We start from the raw sequence: 17,849 nt of genomic DNA, 5'->3' as shown, positions 1-17,849 counted from the left end.
ATTCCATTCCAGGAAATTCCATTGCAATAATCGGATATTCCAACATTTCTCCAGGTTTTTTACCTATTGGTTTACATCACGTGTTGTAATCATAAATACTTTCTACGTATTTAAGAAGTCAGTCTGCAATTGTAATTCAGATACCCCATGCATCCATTTTCATACTAAGGCCGGTGTTCCCAATTTCGCTCGTAGACAACGTCTTTGAAATGCGTTCGTGGAGATCGCATTCAAGGCAAACGCTACAGATGTCGGCTCAATTACAAATGACTTTTGAAGCGGCAATCTGCAGTTGAAAACAATAACAAAGCGCCCTCCCTGCCCGTTTCTGTAAACCGCTATTGTGATGGGGCTGAAGAAATGTGACCACTTTCAAAATTCATAGACAGAGCCATAGATGCAAGGACTGACCATTCATGATATGGATGTATATATCCAAAATGATAGTTCTAGGCCTAGATTCAATCAGATCAAGTGTTAACCGGAGACAACTGCATAGCTGATGATTTGGTGGTGTCAGAGGTGAAACTGTGTTAGAGCTGTCAAATCGGTGAACAGCTGCTCTTGTGATCATTGTCACGAAGCCACACACGTCCCACTCATCTTTAAAGTGTACAACGAGAAAGTGTAGGCTATATAGAAATAATGAGGTGTAATGATGAGGTATATATCAGCCTAATCGAGGTGGAGATGACTTTTCACATTCCAGTGTTCTAACTTACAAACAAGGCTGCGTGGGATTTCTCTTAATGAGACTCTGTGTAGCCAATGGCAATGTTCGCTTTAGGTATAATGCCAGAAGCCGCTGTGGATTTGACTGCTCTAACCCAGTTCCAATCCGGCACCGTCAAAACATCAGCTGTGTGGATGTCGGCTAAAGCGGATCTGATTGAATCGGGCCCTTAACCATGTTTTGTGGCTATATAGTGTTGGTTTGCATTTACTTTAATTACAAACATTGCAGTAAAACAAGCTAATATTTTGGGGTTCTGATTGGGTAAGCTCATGAGGCATTTTTAAGTTATATTTATCAAGAATCAATGAGTACATATATTTAAATAATGAGACCAAAAATGGGTATACAACTGCAGTGCCCCCTTAAAAGTAAGTGTGCTTTAGTGTGATTTCTGATTGAATCCCGGCCTAAAATACTACAAACCCTCTCACAAGAATTTGTTGACTCTCCCCTCCCCCTAAAACTATAGGATTACCTGATAGTGATGATCTGGCCAAAGTCCAACTCGTAGTTGTTAACCTGGGCGATGAAGATGGCCGCCACTGCCTCATAGAGTGCCGTCCCGTCCATGTTGATGGTGGCGCCCACGGGGAGTACGAAGCGGATGATGCGTCGGTCGATGTGGTTGTTCTCCAGGAGGCACTTGAAGGTTATAGGCAGTGTGGCAGAGCTGAGGAGACAAAGAAGCAGATTGCGTTTTAGATAAGTATTAATATTGAATTAAACTCGCTCAACTCTATTGCCTTGTAAACTGAACAGGCATTACCGTTCAACGTTAGTGATGGGTGGACAGGCAGCCATATTGATTGTACCTATGTGTATGAGTCAAATCAGCATGGTCTGAGGGGTTTTGTCCATTCTAGGGATTCTATTTCTATGATTAGATTAAGGTGAAATTGGCTGTGCTCAACTCTATTTTAGCTGCAGGTAGTCTGCTTTAACTGACAAACTCAGGTAACAGTATTTCACTGAGGAATGGTATTTGAAGATATTAGTGCATTCCTTAATGAGTAATATAGTTGCTTGGCATCGCAGCTAACCTAGCAGCTAACAAGCTATCCAACTAGCAACGTTTCCTTGACAGCTTGAACATAGCCTGCGACACGGTTAACCCTTGTCACCAGGACCATTTATTGTCCCGGACTTGTGGCTGTCTAAATCTTTTTTTGTTTGTTGTTGTTTAAATCTGACCTGCAACCTGCCCTCTCTGGAAATGTGTGGAGTACCAGTATTAGCCTACGTTGCTACCATGGCATCCAAAGCAAAAGATGGGAGTCATGGCGAGGACAGTGTTTCTCTATCACAGGTGAAGAATCTTTGAAACAAACAAAAAGGGTTCTACAAGCAGGTTTCGCAACAACAGGAAAATGGCTTAAAGAGCGTTGTCCAAATACTGATGGACTCAACTAACAAAAGAATTGACAATCTGACCAGAGAGGTCCAGGACCTTAAGAACAGTTTGCAGATCTCCCAGGGAAAGGTGGATGTCCTAAAATACTTGCGTCAAGATGCCAACAAACTGTAAGCACTCTTGAGAGGACATTAGCACTCTCTGTAAATCATTCTTAACAATGACTGGGAAAACAGATTATCTGTAAGGGCAACCCAAGAGGAATAACATCGTTGTGGATGGCATGTCTTCACATGAGAACTGGGTCGAGTCTGAAGAGAAAGTAAGAAAAACGATCACTGAAAAGATGCAGATGGATCATAAGAAGATTGAGGTGCATCCGCAGGTCTAGAATATGTAACCAGCCTAGCTGACAGACCCAGGCCGATAGCGGCCAATTTCCTGAGGTTTAAGGACAAGATGCCTGTTCTAAAGAGAGCCAAGAACTTGAGAGGAACCAACGTCTTCCTCAACAAGGACTTTTCTGAAGCTGTGCGCCAGAAGCAGAAAGAACTTATCCCAGTTATGAAAGCTGCCAGAGAGCATGGGAACATTGCTTACATCCACTACTACTGGCTCATTGTCCACCCTCCCTCCCAAAAGACTGGGAGGAGTGAGAGAGCCAAGCTTCTGGGTCAGTAGCTTCATCCTAACATCACACACACACACACACACACACACACACACACACACACACACACACACACACACACACACACACACACACACACACACACACACACACACACACACACACACACACACACACACACACACACACACACACACTTATTTATTTTGTCTACATATTATGTCTATCTGCGATAAGCTACCAAGGAAAGGGCTAACAATAGTCCATAGTAATACATGTATCCTTTAGTTACATGAAATTAATAACTTGCTAACATCGGATAGCATTCATATACTGCCCAACACTGATTGATTGATTTGATATACTGGCAAACCCTGAAATGTATTTGATGATACAGCAGTAGCAACACAGGGATATTACATCTACAGAAAATACAGAAAAGCCTATGGGGAAGGTGTTGCTGTAGAAGTTCAGAGGCATATTCATGTAAAGCTTAGAGAGGATATCATGTCAAATGGTGTTGAAGTGTTGTGGTTACAAGTTCACATGCCTCATCTAAAGTCCCCTTCTTTTAAGATGCTACTACAGGCATATACTGTATGTGTATGTATACTGTATGTGTGCAATGCTTGACGACGTGTGTGATGTTAACAGAGGTATATTATCTGGGTGACCTGAACATTGACTGGTTAACTAGCGTCAATTTTTGGGTCCTTAAATTAAACTTATTTATCACAATTTTCTTTGACCAATTACTGTATGGTCTTTAATGCAATATTCAATGCCTCGCAAAGAAGGGCACCTATTTGTAGATGGTTAAAAATAAAAGCAGAAATTGAATAGTGTATCAATACACCCAGTCTCTACAAAGATACAAGCATCCGTCTAACTCAGTAGCTGGAGAGGAACGAAACCGCTCAGGGATTTCATCATGAGTCCAATGGTGAATTTATAACATTTACAGAGTTTAATGGCCGTGATAGGAAAAAACTGAGGATGGATCAATAACATTGTAGTTACTCCGCAATACTAACCTAAATGACAGAGTGAAAAGAAGGAATCCTGTGTAGAATAAAAATGATCCAAAACATGCATCCTGTTTGCAATAAGGCACTAACGAAAATTAAAACAAAAGGTGCGGATCCTTAAAGGTTAAAGGTCTTACTCACATTGGCTGCGGAGAGCATGATCACACAGTCGTCTGAAACAGCTGATGCTCTCATGCATGTTTCAGTATTAAGTGCCTCGAAGCCAGCATAGAAGTTGTTTAGCTCGTCTAGTAGGCACGTGTCACAGGGCAGCTCTCGGCTGTGCTTCCCTTTGTAGTCTGTAATAGTTTGCAAGCCTGCCACTTCCGATGAGCGTCGGAGTCTGTGTAGGATGATTCGATCTTATTGCTGTATTGACGCTTTGCCTGTTTAATGGTTCATCGGAGGGCATAGCGGGATTTCCTCTAAGCTTCCGGGTTAGAGTCACGCTCCTTGAATGCGGCAGCTCTACCCTATAGCACAGTGCGAATGTTGCCTGTAATCTATGGCTTCTGGTTGGGTTATGTACGTACAGTCACTGTAGGGATGATGTCCTCAATGGACTTATTGGTAAAACCAGTGACTGATGTGGTGTGCTCCTCAATGCCATCGGAAGAATTTCCGGAACATATTTCAGTCTGTGCTAGGATAACAGTCCTGTAGTTTCGCACCTGCTTTATCTGACCACTTTTTTTATAGACTGAGTCACTGGTGCTTCTTGCTTTCATTTTTGCTTGTAATCAGGAATCAGGAGGATAGTTATGGACAGATTTGCCAAATGGAAAGAGAGGGAGAGCTTTGTACGCCTCTCTGTGTGTGGAGTAAAGGTGGTCTAGAATTTTTTTCCCCTCTGATTGCATATTTAACATGCTGATTAGAAATGAGGTAAAACTGATTTAAGTTTCCCTGCATTAAAGTCCCCGGACACTAGGAGCGCCGCCTCTGGATGAGCGTTTTCCTGTTTGCTTATGGCGGAATACAGCTGGTTGAGTGCGGTTTTAGTGCCAGCCTCGATCTGTGGTGGTATGTAGACAGCTACGAAAAATACAGATGAAAACTCTCTAGTTAGATAGTGTGGTCTACAACTTATCAAGAGATACTCTACCTCAGGTGAGCAAAACCTTAAGACTTCCTTAGATATTGTACACCAGCTGTTGTTTACATAAATTCATAGGCCCTCGTCCCGTGTCTTACCAGAGGCTGCTGTTCTGTCCTGCCAATAGAGTGTATAGCCCACCAGCTGTATGTTCTTAATGATGTGTCGTTCAGCCACGACTCGGTGAAACATAAGATATAACAGTTTTTAATGTCCCGTTGGTAGGATACACGTGCTTTCAGCTCGACCCATTTATTTCCCAGCGATTGAATGTTAGCTAGCAGAACGGAAGGCAAGGGCAGATTAGTCACTCATCGCCTAATCCTCACAAGGCATCCTGATCTCTTTCCGCAAAACCTACGTTTCCTTTTTCAGCCAATCACAGGGATCTGGGCCTGGTCGGGCATCCGTAGTATATCCCTTGCGTCCGACTCATTGAAGAAGAACTCCTCGTCCAACTTGAAGTGAGTAATCCCAGTTCTGATGTCCAGAAGCTCTTTTCGGTCATAAGAGACGGTAGCAGCAACATTATGTACAAAACAAGTTACGAACAACGCGAAAAAACTAACAAAATAGCATGGTTGGTTAAGAAGGCAGCACTACCCTCTGGCGCCATCACTTTACATGTAGTGTCTATATTTTTGCTCAGTGTAAATGACAAGATAGACACAGACAGTGGTGTAAGGCTGATTCAAGCTAATATTTTGTCATTTAATTTCAACCAAACTCAACACGAGACAGAGATGCTTATTTCAATGGCTATGATTCATTCAAGAGCAGAGAGATTCACTGAAAGATCCTGCTCATTATATTTACACCCTTTTACTGCTGTCAACGTTTAATTGACAAACTCCCCAGTCCCTCCCGGTGACAAGAATACCCATAACATGATGTTGCCTTAAAATACAGAGGATCAACAACATGGTTTTCTCTCCACATTACTGGTGTGTATAACACAGTGAAAAGAAGGAAGCCTGTATTTTTTTTAAATCCACTCCAAATCATCCATTCTGTTTGTAATAAGGCCGTTAAGTACCGCAAGACAACACGACAAAGGAATTCACTTTTTGTCCTAAATTAAAAATGACATGTAGAGTGAAACCCTCTGTATTTTCAAGTATTGTGGCGGCAACATCATGTTATGGTTATGGTTGTCGCCAGCAGAGACTGGGGAGCTTGTCAGGATCAAAATAAATATGAAACCTAGCTTTTTGGGGGGACAATGACACACATTTTAATGCCAAAGACACACCAGAATTGCTTTCCAAGAGGTGTTGCGTGTTCCTTAGTGGTCCAGTCTCAGTCCTGACTTTGCTTGAAAATCAGAGACAAGGTATGAATATTGCTGTCCATCAATGATTCCCAGCCAAAGTTACTGAGCTTGAGAAATTTTGACAAAACAGTGTATATATGTTGCCCAAGGAGTTGTGCAAAGTTGGTAGAATCGTGTTTAAAATTATTCACAGCTGTAAAGGCTGCCAAAGGTGCTTCAACCAAGTATTCTCTCCTGGGTGTGAAGACATATACGCAAACAAGACATCTTTGTTTTTCAATGTTTTATAATTAGAATCATTTTCTATAATTGTCTTTCACTTCGAAAATGTGTAGTACGTCGTGTAGATCCTTAGGGAAAATATAAAATTGCATCCCTTTTTAGATTACATTTTAAGGCAGCAAAATCTGAAAATAGTGCAACGTGAAAGTCTTTACACCCATTGCACCATCTATTAATGCCTTTTTCAACGGTCACCCTAGTGGATGTCTCCATGACTAGATCCCTAGTGGATGTCTCCATGACTAGATCCCTAGTGGATGTCTCCATCACTAGATGCCTAGTGGATGTCTCCATCACTAGATCCCTAGTGGATGTCTCCATCACTAGATCCCTAGTGGATGTCTTCATGACTAGATCGGTTTGGGGACATACAGGGGACTCAAGTGTTCCATACCAACAAATGTGATGAGATCTGAGTGAGATCAGTGCCATATGATGAGTGAGATCAGTGCCAAAAGATGGGACCACATTTATTAGGTTGGAGTAGGGAATGTGACTGGAGCTAGGGTTATGGTTATAGGGTTTTGACTAGGGTTAGTGTTATGGCTAGGGTTAGTATTATGTCTAGAGTTAGGGTTACGGCTAGGATTGTGGCTGGAGCTAGGGTTAGGATTGAGACAGTGTGTGGATATGAATCTAGGGTTAGGGTTAGGGTCAGTTTTATGGTCGTTGATGTTTACCTGGACGAGGTTGCCAGGGAGATGAGCAGGGCCTGCAGGATGCCCCTGATGTATACGATGGGACTCTTCTTGGTGATGAAGAAGTACATGGCTGGTAGGATGAAGAGACCGTGCAGCACTAGCCCCATCACCACGGTGATAGCATAGAACCCCAACTTCTTCCCCATGGCCGACGGGTCGTCCATCTCCAGGATCTTACCGGCAACCAAGAACACAATGCCGAAAGGGAAGTACCTGCGGTGGACCAGGAAATTAAGAGTTATTTACATTGTAGATTCTCATTGTAGGTCCTCTCGGCTTTTGGGAGCCCTAAGCGAGATTTGGTTGGCCCTGCTCTTGACGGTGGAGAGAAACATTTTGGTTTTTAAGTTACTTTCCTGCAATTCTACACATTTGGGGTGTACAAAAAAAAGGGCAGTTTTAAGGCAAGATTTCTGCAGTTCTACACATTTTTGCTATGAGGCAGAGAGACATTTTGTTAGAATACTACTGGTAATTTTATAAAACATGTCAGGCAATTCTATTCATTTCGCCATGGGGCAGCGATATTTCTTTTTACAGTTTTACATCTAATTTCCTGCAATTTGACCCATTTTGCCATGCGTTGAAGATATATAATATTTTATTTATTTATTTTGCTCCTTTGCACCCCATTATTTTTATTTCTACTTTGCACATTCTTCCACTGCAAATCTACCATTCCAGTGTTTTACTTGCTATATTTGTAACTTTGTTCGTTTGTTGTATGAAGAGAGTCAGACCGAAATGCAGTGTGTAGGTTATTCATGACTTTAATGAAGAATGTCGCAGTACATGAAATAACTGATAATACGAAAACAACAAACAAGTGAAACTAATTACAGCCTATCTGGTGACTACTACACAGAGACAGGTACAGACACCCACAAAATACAACGCGAACTCAGGCTGCCTAAATACGGTTCCCAATCAGAGACAACGATAAGCAGCTGACTCCAATTGAGAATCGCCTCAGGCAGCCAAGCCTAACTAGACACACCCCTAATCATACACAATCCCAATTACTACAAACCCCAATACGAAAACACAACATATAAACCCATGTCACACCCTGGCTTACCCAAACATATACCAAAAACACAAAATATAATGACCAGGGCGTGACAATATTGTATTTACTTTGCTACCATTGCCTTTTTTTTGCCTTACCTCCCTTATCTCACCTCATTTGCTCACATTGTATATAGACTTGTTCCTACTGTGTTATTAACTGTATGTTTGTTTTACCCCATGTGTAACTCTGTGTTGTTGTATGTGTCACTGCTTTGCTTTATCTTGGCCAGGTCGCAATTGTAAATTAGAACTTATTCTCAACTTGCCTACCTGGTAAAATAAAGGTGAAATAAAAAATAAATAAATAAATATTTTTTTACACCTTTGCCATTACTTATGCCATGTTAATGATGTCTGAGTGATAAACCAAATAAATGGGGTCCCCCTGGAGGTCAGGGCCCCTGGGCACGTGCCCTCTGTGCCTGGTCGGTGGTCAGCCATGATTACTACAAGTTTAGATAGCTGGCTAGACTTAACTTACCAATATATATTTTGAAAGTTGACATGGCTAACTGAGTGACTGTCAGTGACTGAAATTACAAGAGAACAATTGCTGATCCACAACCAAATGTTGATCCTGCACCTTGTGCATTCTACTATTCTAACTCTTAACAGTAAGTTGAGACCCCAACTGAGTTCCTTGTTTTTTGTGAGGGGCCTCTAGCTCTTACCAGATCACTATGGCGACAATCTTCAGGACAGCTTCGTTCAGACTCTGACAGAAGTTGACCAAGGCGCTGCCATTAGGCCCCATTCTTCCCAGCATGATACCTGGAGAGACCACCACCAACAACAACACATGGTGTTAGACTGAGACAACATGGACACCGTACCGTGGGCCAGTTGGATTTGCTAATAGTTTGTGCTTTTACTATAGGGAATTGATAAACATTGAGGAAAGAACTAAAGTGTAAAGGTTAACTAGATGAAGTGTAGGGATGACAGTGATAGTATCTGATGTCACTCAAACATAATGGCACAACAAGGCAGTATGCCTTAGGGGGTTTGTGTGTGTGTCTGTGTGTTTGTGTGTGTGTGTGCATGCATGCGTGCACGTCGGTGTGTGCATTTGTTAGTGGAACTGTCCCTCACCCATAATGTCATCACAGGGTTAGAGGTCAGAGGTCAGTGATGACATCACTCACCCATGGTGGCGGAAAAGATGACGATCCCCAGGACGTTCATGCCATCGCTGGTCCCGGGCAGTGTGCGCATCTGGATGTCAGGCGGAGGTGTCAAGTCCAGGGAGAAGTTCTGGATGTCGGTGCCGTTGTCGTCCTGGACACCGTAGATATAGACCCTGCGGGTGGTGCTCTCCATCAGGGAGGCTGCCACCGTGGGTGGGGGGGCCTTCATGATGGGGATACTCCTGGTACGGTACTAATAGGACCAGATGTATACATGAATATCATATTAAAGTATTCAACATATACTGTATAAAGCTCTCTGTCAGGGCCACTTTGGGCAGGGGGGACTTCATTATGGGAATACTCCTGGAACGTTACTAAAGTAACAAGACCAGATATATACTTAGTGTACAAAACACCTTCCAAATATCAGAACAGCCTCAATTCATTGGGGAAAGGACTCTACAATGTGTCGAAAGCGTTCCACAGGGATGCTGGCCCATGTTGACTTCAAAGCTTCTCACAGTTGTGTCAAATTGGCTGGATGTCCTTTGGGTGATGGACCATTTTTTTAAACACACGGGAAACTGCTGAGTGTGAAAAGCCCAGCAGCGTTGCAGTTCTTGACACAAACTAATGCACCTGGCACCTACTACCATACCCTTTTCAAAGGCACTTACTTAAAACTTTTGTCTTGCCCATTCACCCTCTGAATGGTACACATACACAATCAATGCCTCAATTGTCTCAAGGCTTAAAAATCCTTCTTTAACCTGTCTCCTCCCCTTCATCTACACTCATTGAAGTGGATTTAACAAGTGTCATCAATAAGGGATCGAGCTTTCAACTAAACACACCTGGACATTCTATGTCATGGAAAGAGAGTTCATAATGTTTTGTACACTCAGTATATATACAGTATATATACAGTATATACATTAATGTCATACTGAATTATCTAACATGTTATGTGTAGATAGATATACAAGCTAAGCATGATGATGGTACGTGTATGAAAAAGAGTCGGAATTAGTTAAATATACTGTACTGAATGCATTCCGGTCAACGGTCACCCATAATTTGGTGAATTTGTATTTCAAATATACAGACTTCCATTCAAATAATCTCATGCATCTCCTATTATCGGCATTTCATGCTTTGGCACTCCTCCTAAAACTCTTTAGGAAACTAAAATGGAAACGTCTACATTTCTACTATATACAGTATGATAATGTCATACTGCTCACCTGTTGGAAAGTTGCTTGGACCAAGTTGGCTGGGAACATGTTTCTGGAAGGGAAGAATATAGAAAAGGGTTCAACTCTGTAGCCGGCTGACAGGTTTCAGAAATTAAAGTGTTGAAATAAGATGATTCACAATTTTTCAATCAAACTTTTTCATGTGAAGTTCAAATCTGTTATGTGCCTAGACTTTCCAATAACAGACATGGAAGCACAGAATGTTCCAAATAAGGAGTCAGAGAACTTGACCGCATCCAAAAGCTTTACATTTTATTTATAACCTTTTCTGGTGCACCACTTCTCTCTTTCACATCTTGTGGATAACCAGAAACGCTGTACACAATGTGTACAGTAGTAGCATTTTCAGTAGAACACATAGTAGTAGCAATGCCAAGGGTGTCTAAAGCATTCATCAAGGAAAAGGGTGGCTACTTTGAAGAGTCTAAAATCTCAAATGTATTTTGATTTGTTGAACACTTTTTTTGGTTTCTACATGATTCCATGTGTATTATAGTTTTGAAGTCTTCAACTATTATTCTACAAAGTGTAAAATAGTACAGATGAAGAAAAACCCTTGAATGAGTAGGTGTGTCCAAACTTTTGACTGGTACTGTATACCGAAGGGTCTAGCCAGCTTGAGAGTCTGCACGTCACCACTTGGTACTGTAATTACATGTGTTCTAAGATAGCTTTATGTGATTATTAAGTGGCTTATGGGACTTGCGAGTTGTTTATAGCAACCACAGTCCAAGCTTTAATGTAGGTCTATCTTAGCCAGAGATGTCATGTTAGAACCTATGCATAATGCTATGTGTATATTCCAAATAACATTTACCAATAGACCTACTAAATTATGAATGTATAGTCAAAGAGTTACTCTATAAATGAGGGGTGGATTTACTCAAATCGACCAATAAGATGTATTCGTCGCAAATGAATTGACACGCAAACAATTACTGTGTACATAGAATACATTATACATTACAGTACAAGACAGAGTAACTGACTCTCAACTAATAAGAAATGCGCGTGTCTTCATGGAGCTTTCAAAACAAGTTCACCGTTAAACCAAAGGAGACTCTGATCTTTTGAATGTTATGACCAGACAACAGGAATATGCCTGATAACCGGTCAACCAACCCAACATACAATTTTGACCCACTCTCTCTGAACATACCTAATATACAGCTCTTGAAACAATCCAAGCACAACTATTTAATTCACATAATTACATTCACAAACCTCAGGTTCAGTTTGAATCACTTTCAGCCTTGGAAGTCACCAGGAGACAAATGGAATCTCCTGCACTTTGCGGGAATGTCCCTCCCAGGGCTGGAGGTGCGAGCTCAGGATGAGTGTCGCTATTTGAAATGCAAACATATGGCCAGTGCTAGAGGCATCACTTACAGACCCTGGTTCAATTCCAGGCTGTATCACAACCGGCCGTGATTGAGAGTCCCATAGGGCATCGCACAATTGGCCCAGCGTCGTCCAGGTTAGGGTTTGGCCGTGGTAGGCCGTCATTGTAAATAAGAATTTGTTCTAAACTGACTTGCCTAGTTAAATAAAGGTTAAATTAACATTTTAAAAAATATATGGATATAGAGCAATAATAAACAACCTGCTCGCTAAAATTTGTAAAATTCACTGTATAAATAGAATGTGATTCATTTGTTGATTGATGGTTTTAAGAAAAAAGGAAAAAAAGATTATTTAAAATAAAAATACTGATATAGAGTATTGAAGTGCAGTATATTTAATCACTAGGTCATACATGTAAACTGTGTAGGTGACAAATACATTGGATTTGAATTTGACTTGATTTATAGTAGATTCCATGACTAAGTCATCCGTTCCGGGCCTCTATGAGAGTCAAGCCAATAAACCACTCTGGTAATCAAACACAGTGTGGATCAGAACGAATGCCACTAATTAAACCTACACCATTACACACGTTCATACACACATAATAATAATAATAATATATGCCATTTAGCAGACGCTTTTATCCACATCACATTAAACACACACACAAGCTCACGGCCATAAGCACACACATACTTGGACATGCAGACGCACACATACACCTCGCACAAACATGCACAAAAAGAGGCGCACCGACATAAGCACATATATACACTGGCATGATAGATGAAGGCAGGGAGGGAGGGAGGCTCTAAAGCTTTAGGATAAATCCTGAGCACAGCTGTCCTCTGGGATAAAAAAAAAACACACAGCGACAACAAGGACAGGCAGGATCCCTCCTCCTGGCCTCATGTACATGTGCCATAGCTGCTGCCTAGGTGGATACCAGGGTTGGGGTCAATTCCAATTCCACATGTTCCTTATTGAAAAGCTTTAAAGTCAATTGGAACTGGAATTTCAGTGTACTTCCAGAATGAACTAGAATTGAAATGGAATTGACTTCAACCCTGGTATAGATACACAGGTCATTGTCCCACGCATTTTCAAAATGTCACAGAGCTTAGCACTCACTTTTCATTTTATAATTTCTCAAGTTTAAAAAAAACACATAAATAATTGTGCAGTTACCCTCTGCATCAGTTCCCTATGTTTAACAGCATGCAACAGGCTAATGCACATGCTCAGCTCTAATCAAAATACACCTGAATGAGCACCACCTATACTTACACAATGACAATAAAAGATATTCAGTGTTCCTTAATCAGTTATATTTAATAGTAATAATGTAGTAATAAAGTGCCATTGTCTGTGTAGAGTCTCTCACATGAGGACTCTGTGTTGTAGTGAAGGGCCACAGAATCCCTGAGTCTGGCTGAACATACACTTTTTCACGTCATAAATCTGATTACCTGTTACAATTTTCTCATGCAGGACACCACATGACAAGGTAGGTGTTCAGCTCTAACAAAAAAAAAATACACGTTTGTGAACAAACACGTATGCCAACTTACTGCCTTTTTATTTATTACGTTTACTATAACATATGGTAAATGTTTGTTAATCATTCATTCTAAATGATAATAAAGTAATTATACACAGACAAACTGCATTTGTCTGTGTAGTAAAGCCTCCCTACGAGCGGTCCCTGTGTGTAGGTAATTGCCATAGGCCTGTGACTGGGAGCTGTGTAGGGCCATAGGCCTGTGACTGGGTGACTAAGTGCTTGTGACAGTGGCCCACTGACCGACTGTTATGGTCATGTATACTGTGATGCTCTGAGTCAGTCTAGCATGTCCCTGTGTCTAACCCTAACCCTAAACCCACACTCCATCCCTCACCTGCTTAATTAGCTTAGCTGTGACCCACTGACAGAGGAGGCATTAGGCTTTACATCCTGTGTGCGTTCGTGTCACTGAAACACACATGCACGCACACATACACACACTCCGTGAGACTGAGACAGCACATGACACAGCACACATGGTTAACCACCAGGGTGGCTGGGTGAGAGACAACCAGACGCTGGAGATTTAATGCACGGTAGAACATCAGAGAATGTACAATGTTCTTTTTTTATACCACGATGCTGGATGCTAATTTCCTCAGAACAAAAACAGTAACAAACGCACCTGGGGGCAGCCAGTGTTGTAGTTTTGCCTATCTCAAACTTTATCTCTAAAATAGCAGTTATATTGTCATTTAAGCAGTTCATAGCTTAATATTTTCCAAATATAGGCCCTGGCCTTATATTTCCAAATATTCTTTCAAATGTTACCAAAATATCTCTGGCACAGTTGAATTAAACAGTTCAAAACTCTCACTGGAGAAATGTGAAAAGGATTCAATCTGGGTTAAATAATGTCTTGGGGAGCTACAGTACCAAATAATCCTCTCTGGTGTGATGGTGAATGGAGGTTGAACCAGAGACGTATAAACTCTCACTGGAGAAATGTGAAAAGGATTCAATCTGGGTTAAATGTTGTCTTGGGGAGCTACAGTACCAAATATTCCTCTCTGGGGTGATGGTGAACAGAGGTTGAACCAGAGACGTATAAACTCTTACCGGAGAAATGTGAAAAGGATTAAATCTGGGTTAAATGTTGTCTTGGGGAGCTACAGTACCAAATAATCCTCTGGGGTGATAGTGAACAGAAGTTGAACCAGAGACGTATAAACTCTTACCGGAGAAATGTGAAAAGGATTAAATCTGGGTTAAATGTTGTCTTGGGGAGCTACAGTACCAAATAATCCTCTCTGGGGTGATGGTGAACAGAGGTTGAATCAGAGATGTATGTTTTCTATACACATGATTGGGTTGAACTGAGGCGACAGAGGTGGTCATAAAGTCTGAAGTTTACATACACCTTAGCCAATTACATTTAAACTCAGTTTTTCACAATTCCTGACATTTATTCTCAGTAAAAATTCCCTGTCTTAGGTCAGTTAGGATCACCACTTTATTTTAAGAATGTGAAATGTCAGAATAATAGTAGAGATAATTATTTATTTCAGCTTTTATTTCAGCTTTCACATTCTCAGTGGGTCAGAAGTTTACATACACTCAATTAGCATTTGGTAGCATTGCCTTTAAATTCTTTAACTTGGGTCAAACGTTTCGGGTAGCCTTCCACAAGCTTCCCACAATAAGTTGGGTGAATTCTGGCGCATTCCTCCTGATAGAGCTGGTGTTTAGGCCTCCTTGCTCGAACACACTTTTTCAATTCTGCCCACACATTTTCTATAGGCTTGAGGTCAGGGCTTTGAGATGGCCACTCCAATACTTTGACTTTGTTGTCCTTAAGCCATTTTGCCACAACTATGGAAATATGCTTGGGGTCGTTGTCTATTTGGAAGACCCATTTGCGACCAAGCTTTAACTTCCTGACTGATGTCTTGAGATGTTGCTTCAATATATCCACATAATTTTAATCTTCAAGATGCCATCTATTTTATGAAGTGCACCAGTCCCTCCTGCAGCAAAGCACCCCCACAACATGATGCTGCCACCCCCATGCTTCACGTTTGGGATGGTGTTCTTCGGCTTGCAAGCCTCCCCCTTTTTCCTTGAAACATAACGATGGTCATTATTGCCAAACAGTTCTATTTTTGTTTCATCAGACCAGAGGACATTTCTCCAAAAAGTACAATCTTTGTCCCCATGTGCAGTTGCAAACCGTAGTCTGGCTTTTCCATGGCGGTTTAGGAGCAGTGGCTTCTTCCTTGCTGAGCGGTCTTTCAGGTTATTAAAAAATATATATATATTTCACCTTTATTTAACCAGGTAGGCTAGTTGAGAACAAGTTCTCATTTGCAACTGCGACCTGGCCAAGATAAAGAAAAGCAGTTCGACACATATAACAACACAGGGTTACACATGGAATAAACAAACATACAATCAATAATACAGTAGAAAAGTCTATATACAGCATGTGCAAATGAGGTAGGATAAGTGAGGTAAGGCAATAAATAGGCCATAGTGGCGAAGTAATTACAATATAGCAATTAAACACTGGAATGGTAGAATGTGCAGAAGATGAATGTGCAAGTAGAGATACTGGGGTGCAACGGAGCAAGATAAATAAATAAATACAGTATGGGGATGAGGTAGATTGGATGGGCTATTTACAGATGGGATATGTACAGGTGCAGTGATCAGTGAGCTGCTCTGACAGCTGGTGCTTAAAGCTAGTGAGGGAGGTAAGAGTCTCCAGCTTTTTTGTTTTTTGCAGTTATGTCGATATAGGACTCGTTTTATTGTGAATATAGATACGTTTGTACCTGTTTCCTCCAACATCTTCACAAGGTCCTTTGCTGTTGTTCTGGGATTGATTTGCACTTTCTCACCAAAGTATGTTCATCTCTAGGAGACAGAACGCGTATCCTTCCTGAGCGGTATGACAGCTGCGTGGTCCCATGTTGTTTATACTTGCGTACTATTGTTTGTACAGATGACCCACTGGAATTGTGATACAATGAATTATAAGTGAAATAATCAGTCTGTAAACAATTGTTGGAAAAATGACTTGTGTCATGCACAAAGTAGATGTCCTAACTGACTTGCCAAAACTATAGTTTGTCATCAAGAAATTTGCGGAGTGGTTGAAAAACGAGTTTTAATGACTCTAACCTAAGTGTATGTAAACTTCTGACTTCAACTCTATATAGGACACAATAATGATCCATTAGCTGGAGTGTTGACACGGTGGCATTGGATGGAAAAGAGAACATCGAGAATAAAAATGCTGCTTTTTAATGATTTTTAATAAAGCATCAAAGATGCACTCTCAAACTTTTGCATAATTTCAGCCAGTAGTGTTCACGAGCCAAAAGTGGTCCCCGATTTTTGTGTACTACGTCATCAAATTGTGTACTACGTCATCAAATTGTGTACTACGTCGTCAAATTGTGTACTACGTCGTCAAATTGTGTACTACGTCATCAAATTGTGTACGACGTCGTCAAATTGTGTACTACGTCGTCAAATTGTGTACTAAGTCGTCAAATTGTATACTACGTCGTCAAATTGTGTACTACGTCATCAAATTGTGTACTACGTCGTCAAATTGTGTACTACGTCATCAAATTGTGTACTACGTCATCAAATTGTGTACTACGTCGTCAAATTGTGTACTAGGACATCAAATTGTGTAATACCTCGTCAAATTGTGTACTACGTCATCAAATTGTGTACTACGTCGTCAAATTGTGTACTACGTCGTCAAATTGTGTACTGCGTCGTCCATTTCGCATTACTTGTTACGTCCTTCAATTTTTTATTTAAATTTTTTTACGATATGTTACGAATCCAATGAACACTATATCTTACAAATTTCTTGTGCTTAAGATCTTGGATCTTGCTGGCCTACATCCCAAATGGCACCCTATTCATAGGTTACCATTTGGGACGCAACCAATGGTAATTATATTCCAAGGCTCTGCTGAGGATTGTTGTTGTTAACTGAGGAGGTGAAGCTAAGTGCTGGAAGCCCCTTAGCTGCCTGCTACAATCTCCACACGGAACGCACATACACACACGCACGCACACACTCACGGACACACGCATGTCTTACTGGTTTTATCATTTATCATATCAAATCATTTTTCTAAAGCCTGCCTCAAACAAATTCTGATGAAGGGGAGGTCTTTTACTGAGTGAGGTCTAGAGGGTCTTGGGAATCTGCAGTTGCCATGTTACTGTGTAAAAACCCTTGTAAGAAATGTAGCTTTTATAAAAGACACTATGTGAATACATTTGATTTATTGAACAACAAAGCCTTTAGCATCTCAATAGTCACAGAGTACAGAGGCTTGAAGAGGAACTGACAAAGTAATAGCAATATTCCTGTCTAGAATATGTTTTGCACTGGGGAACAAATGTTTATTGTAA

The 17,849-nt window shown here is 41.0% G+C and overlaps 1 protein-coding gene across 1 annotated transcript in view; it reads right to left on the bottom strand.

Annotated features, from left to right (window-relative positions):
* Nucleotides 1-17,849, bottom strand: part of LOC124041616 (excitatory amino acid transporter 5-like) — an 85,742-nt gene that overhangs the window by 26,439 nt on the left and 41,454 nt on the right. The window contains exons 4-8 of the mRNA XM_046359399.1: nt 10,544-10,586; nt 9,315-9,549; nt 8,841-8,940; nt 7,078-7,311; nt 1,212-1,406 (exon numbers count right to left, since the gene is read on the bottom strand). Coding sequence (XP_046215355.1) covers nt 1,212-1,406; nt 7,078-7,311; nt 8,841-8,940; nt 9,315-9,549; nt 10,544-10,586 — 807 coding nt within the window. The remainder of the gene's footprint in view (nt 1-1,211; nt 1,407-7,077; nt 7,312-8,840; nt 8,941-9,314; nt 9,550-10,543; nt 10,587-17,849) is intronic.

Source organism: Oncorhynchus gorbuscha, linkage group LG08, assembly GCF_021184085.1.
Source record: "Oncorhynchus gorbuscha isolate QuinsamMale2020 ecotype Even-year linkage group LG08, OgorEven_v1.0, whole genome shotgun sequence".
NCBI lineage: Eukaryota > Metazoa > Chordata > Actinopteri > Salmoniformes > Salmonidae > Oncorhynchus > Oncorhynchus gorbuscha.
Note: the sequence above shows the minus strand (reverse complement) of the source record. Positions and strands in the feature narration are given on the sequence as shown.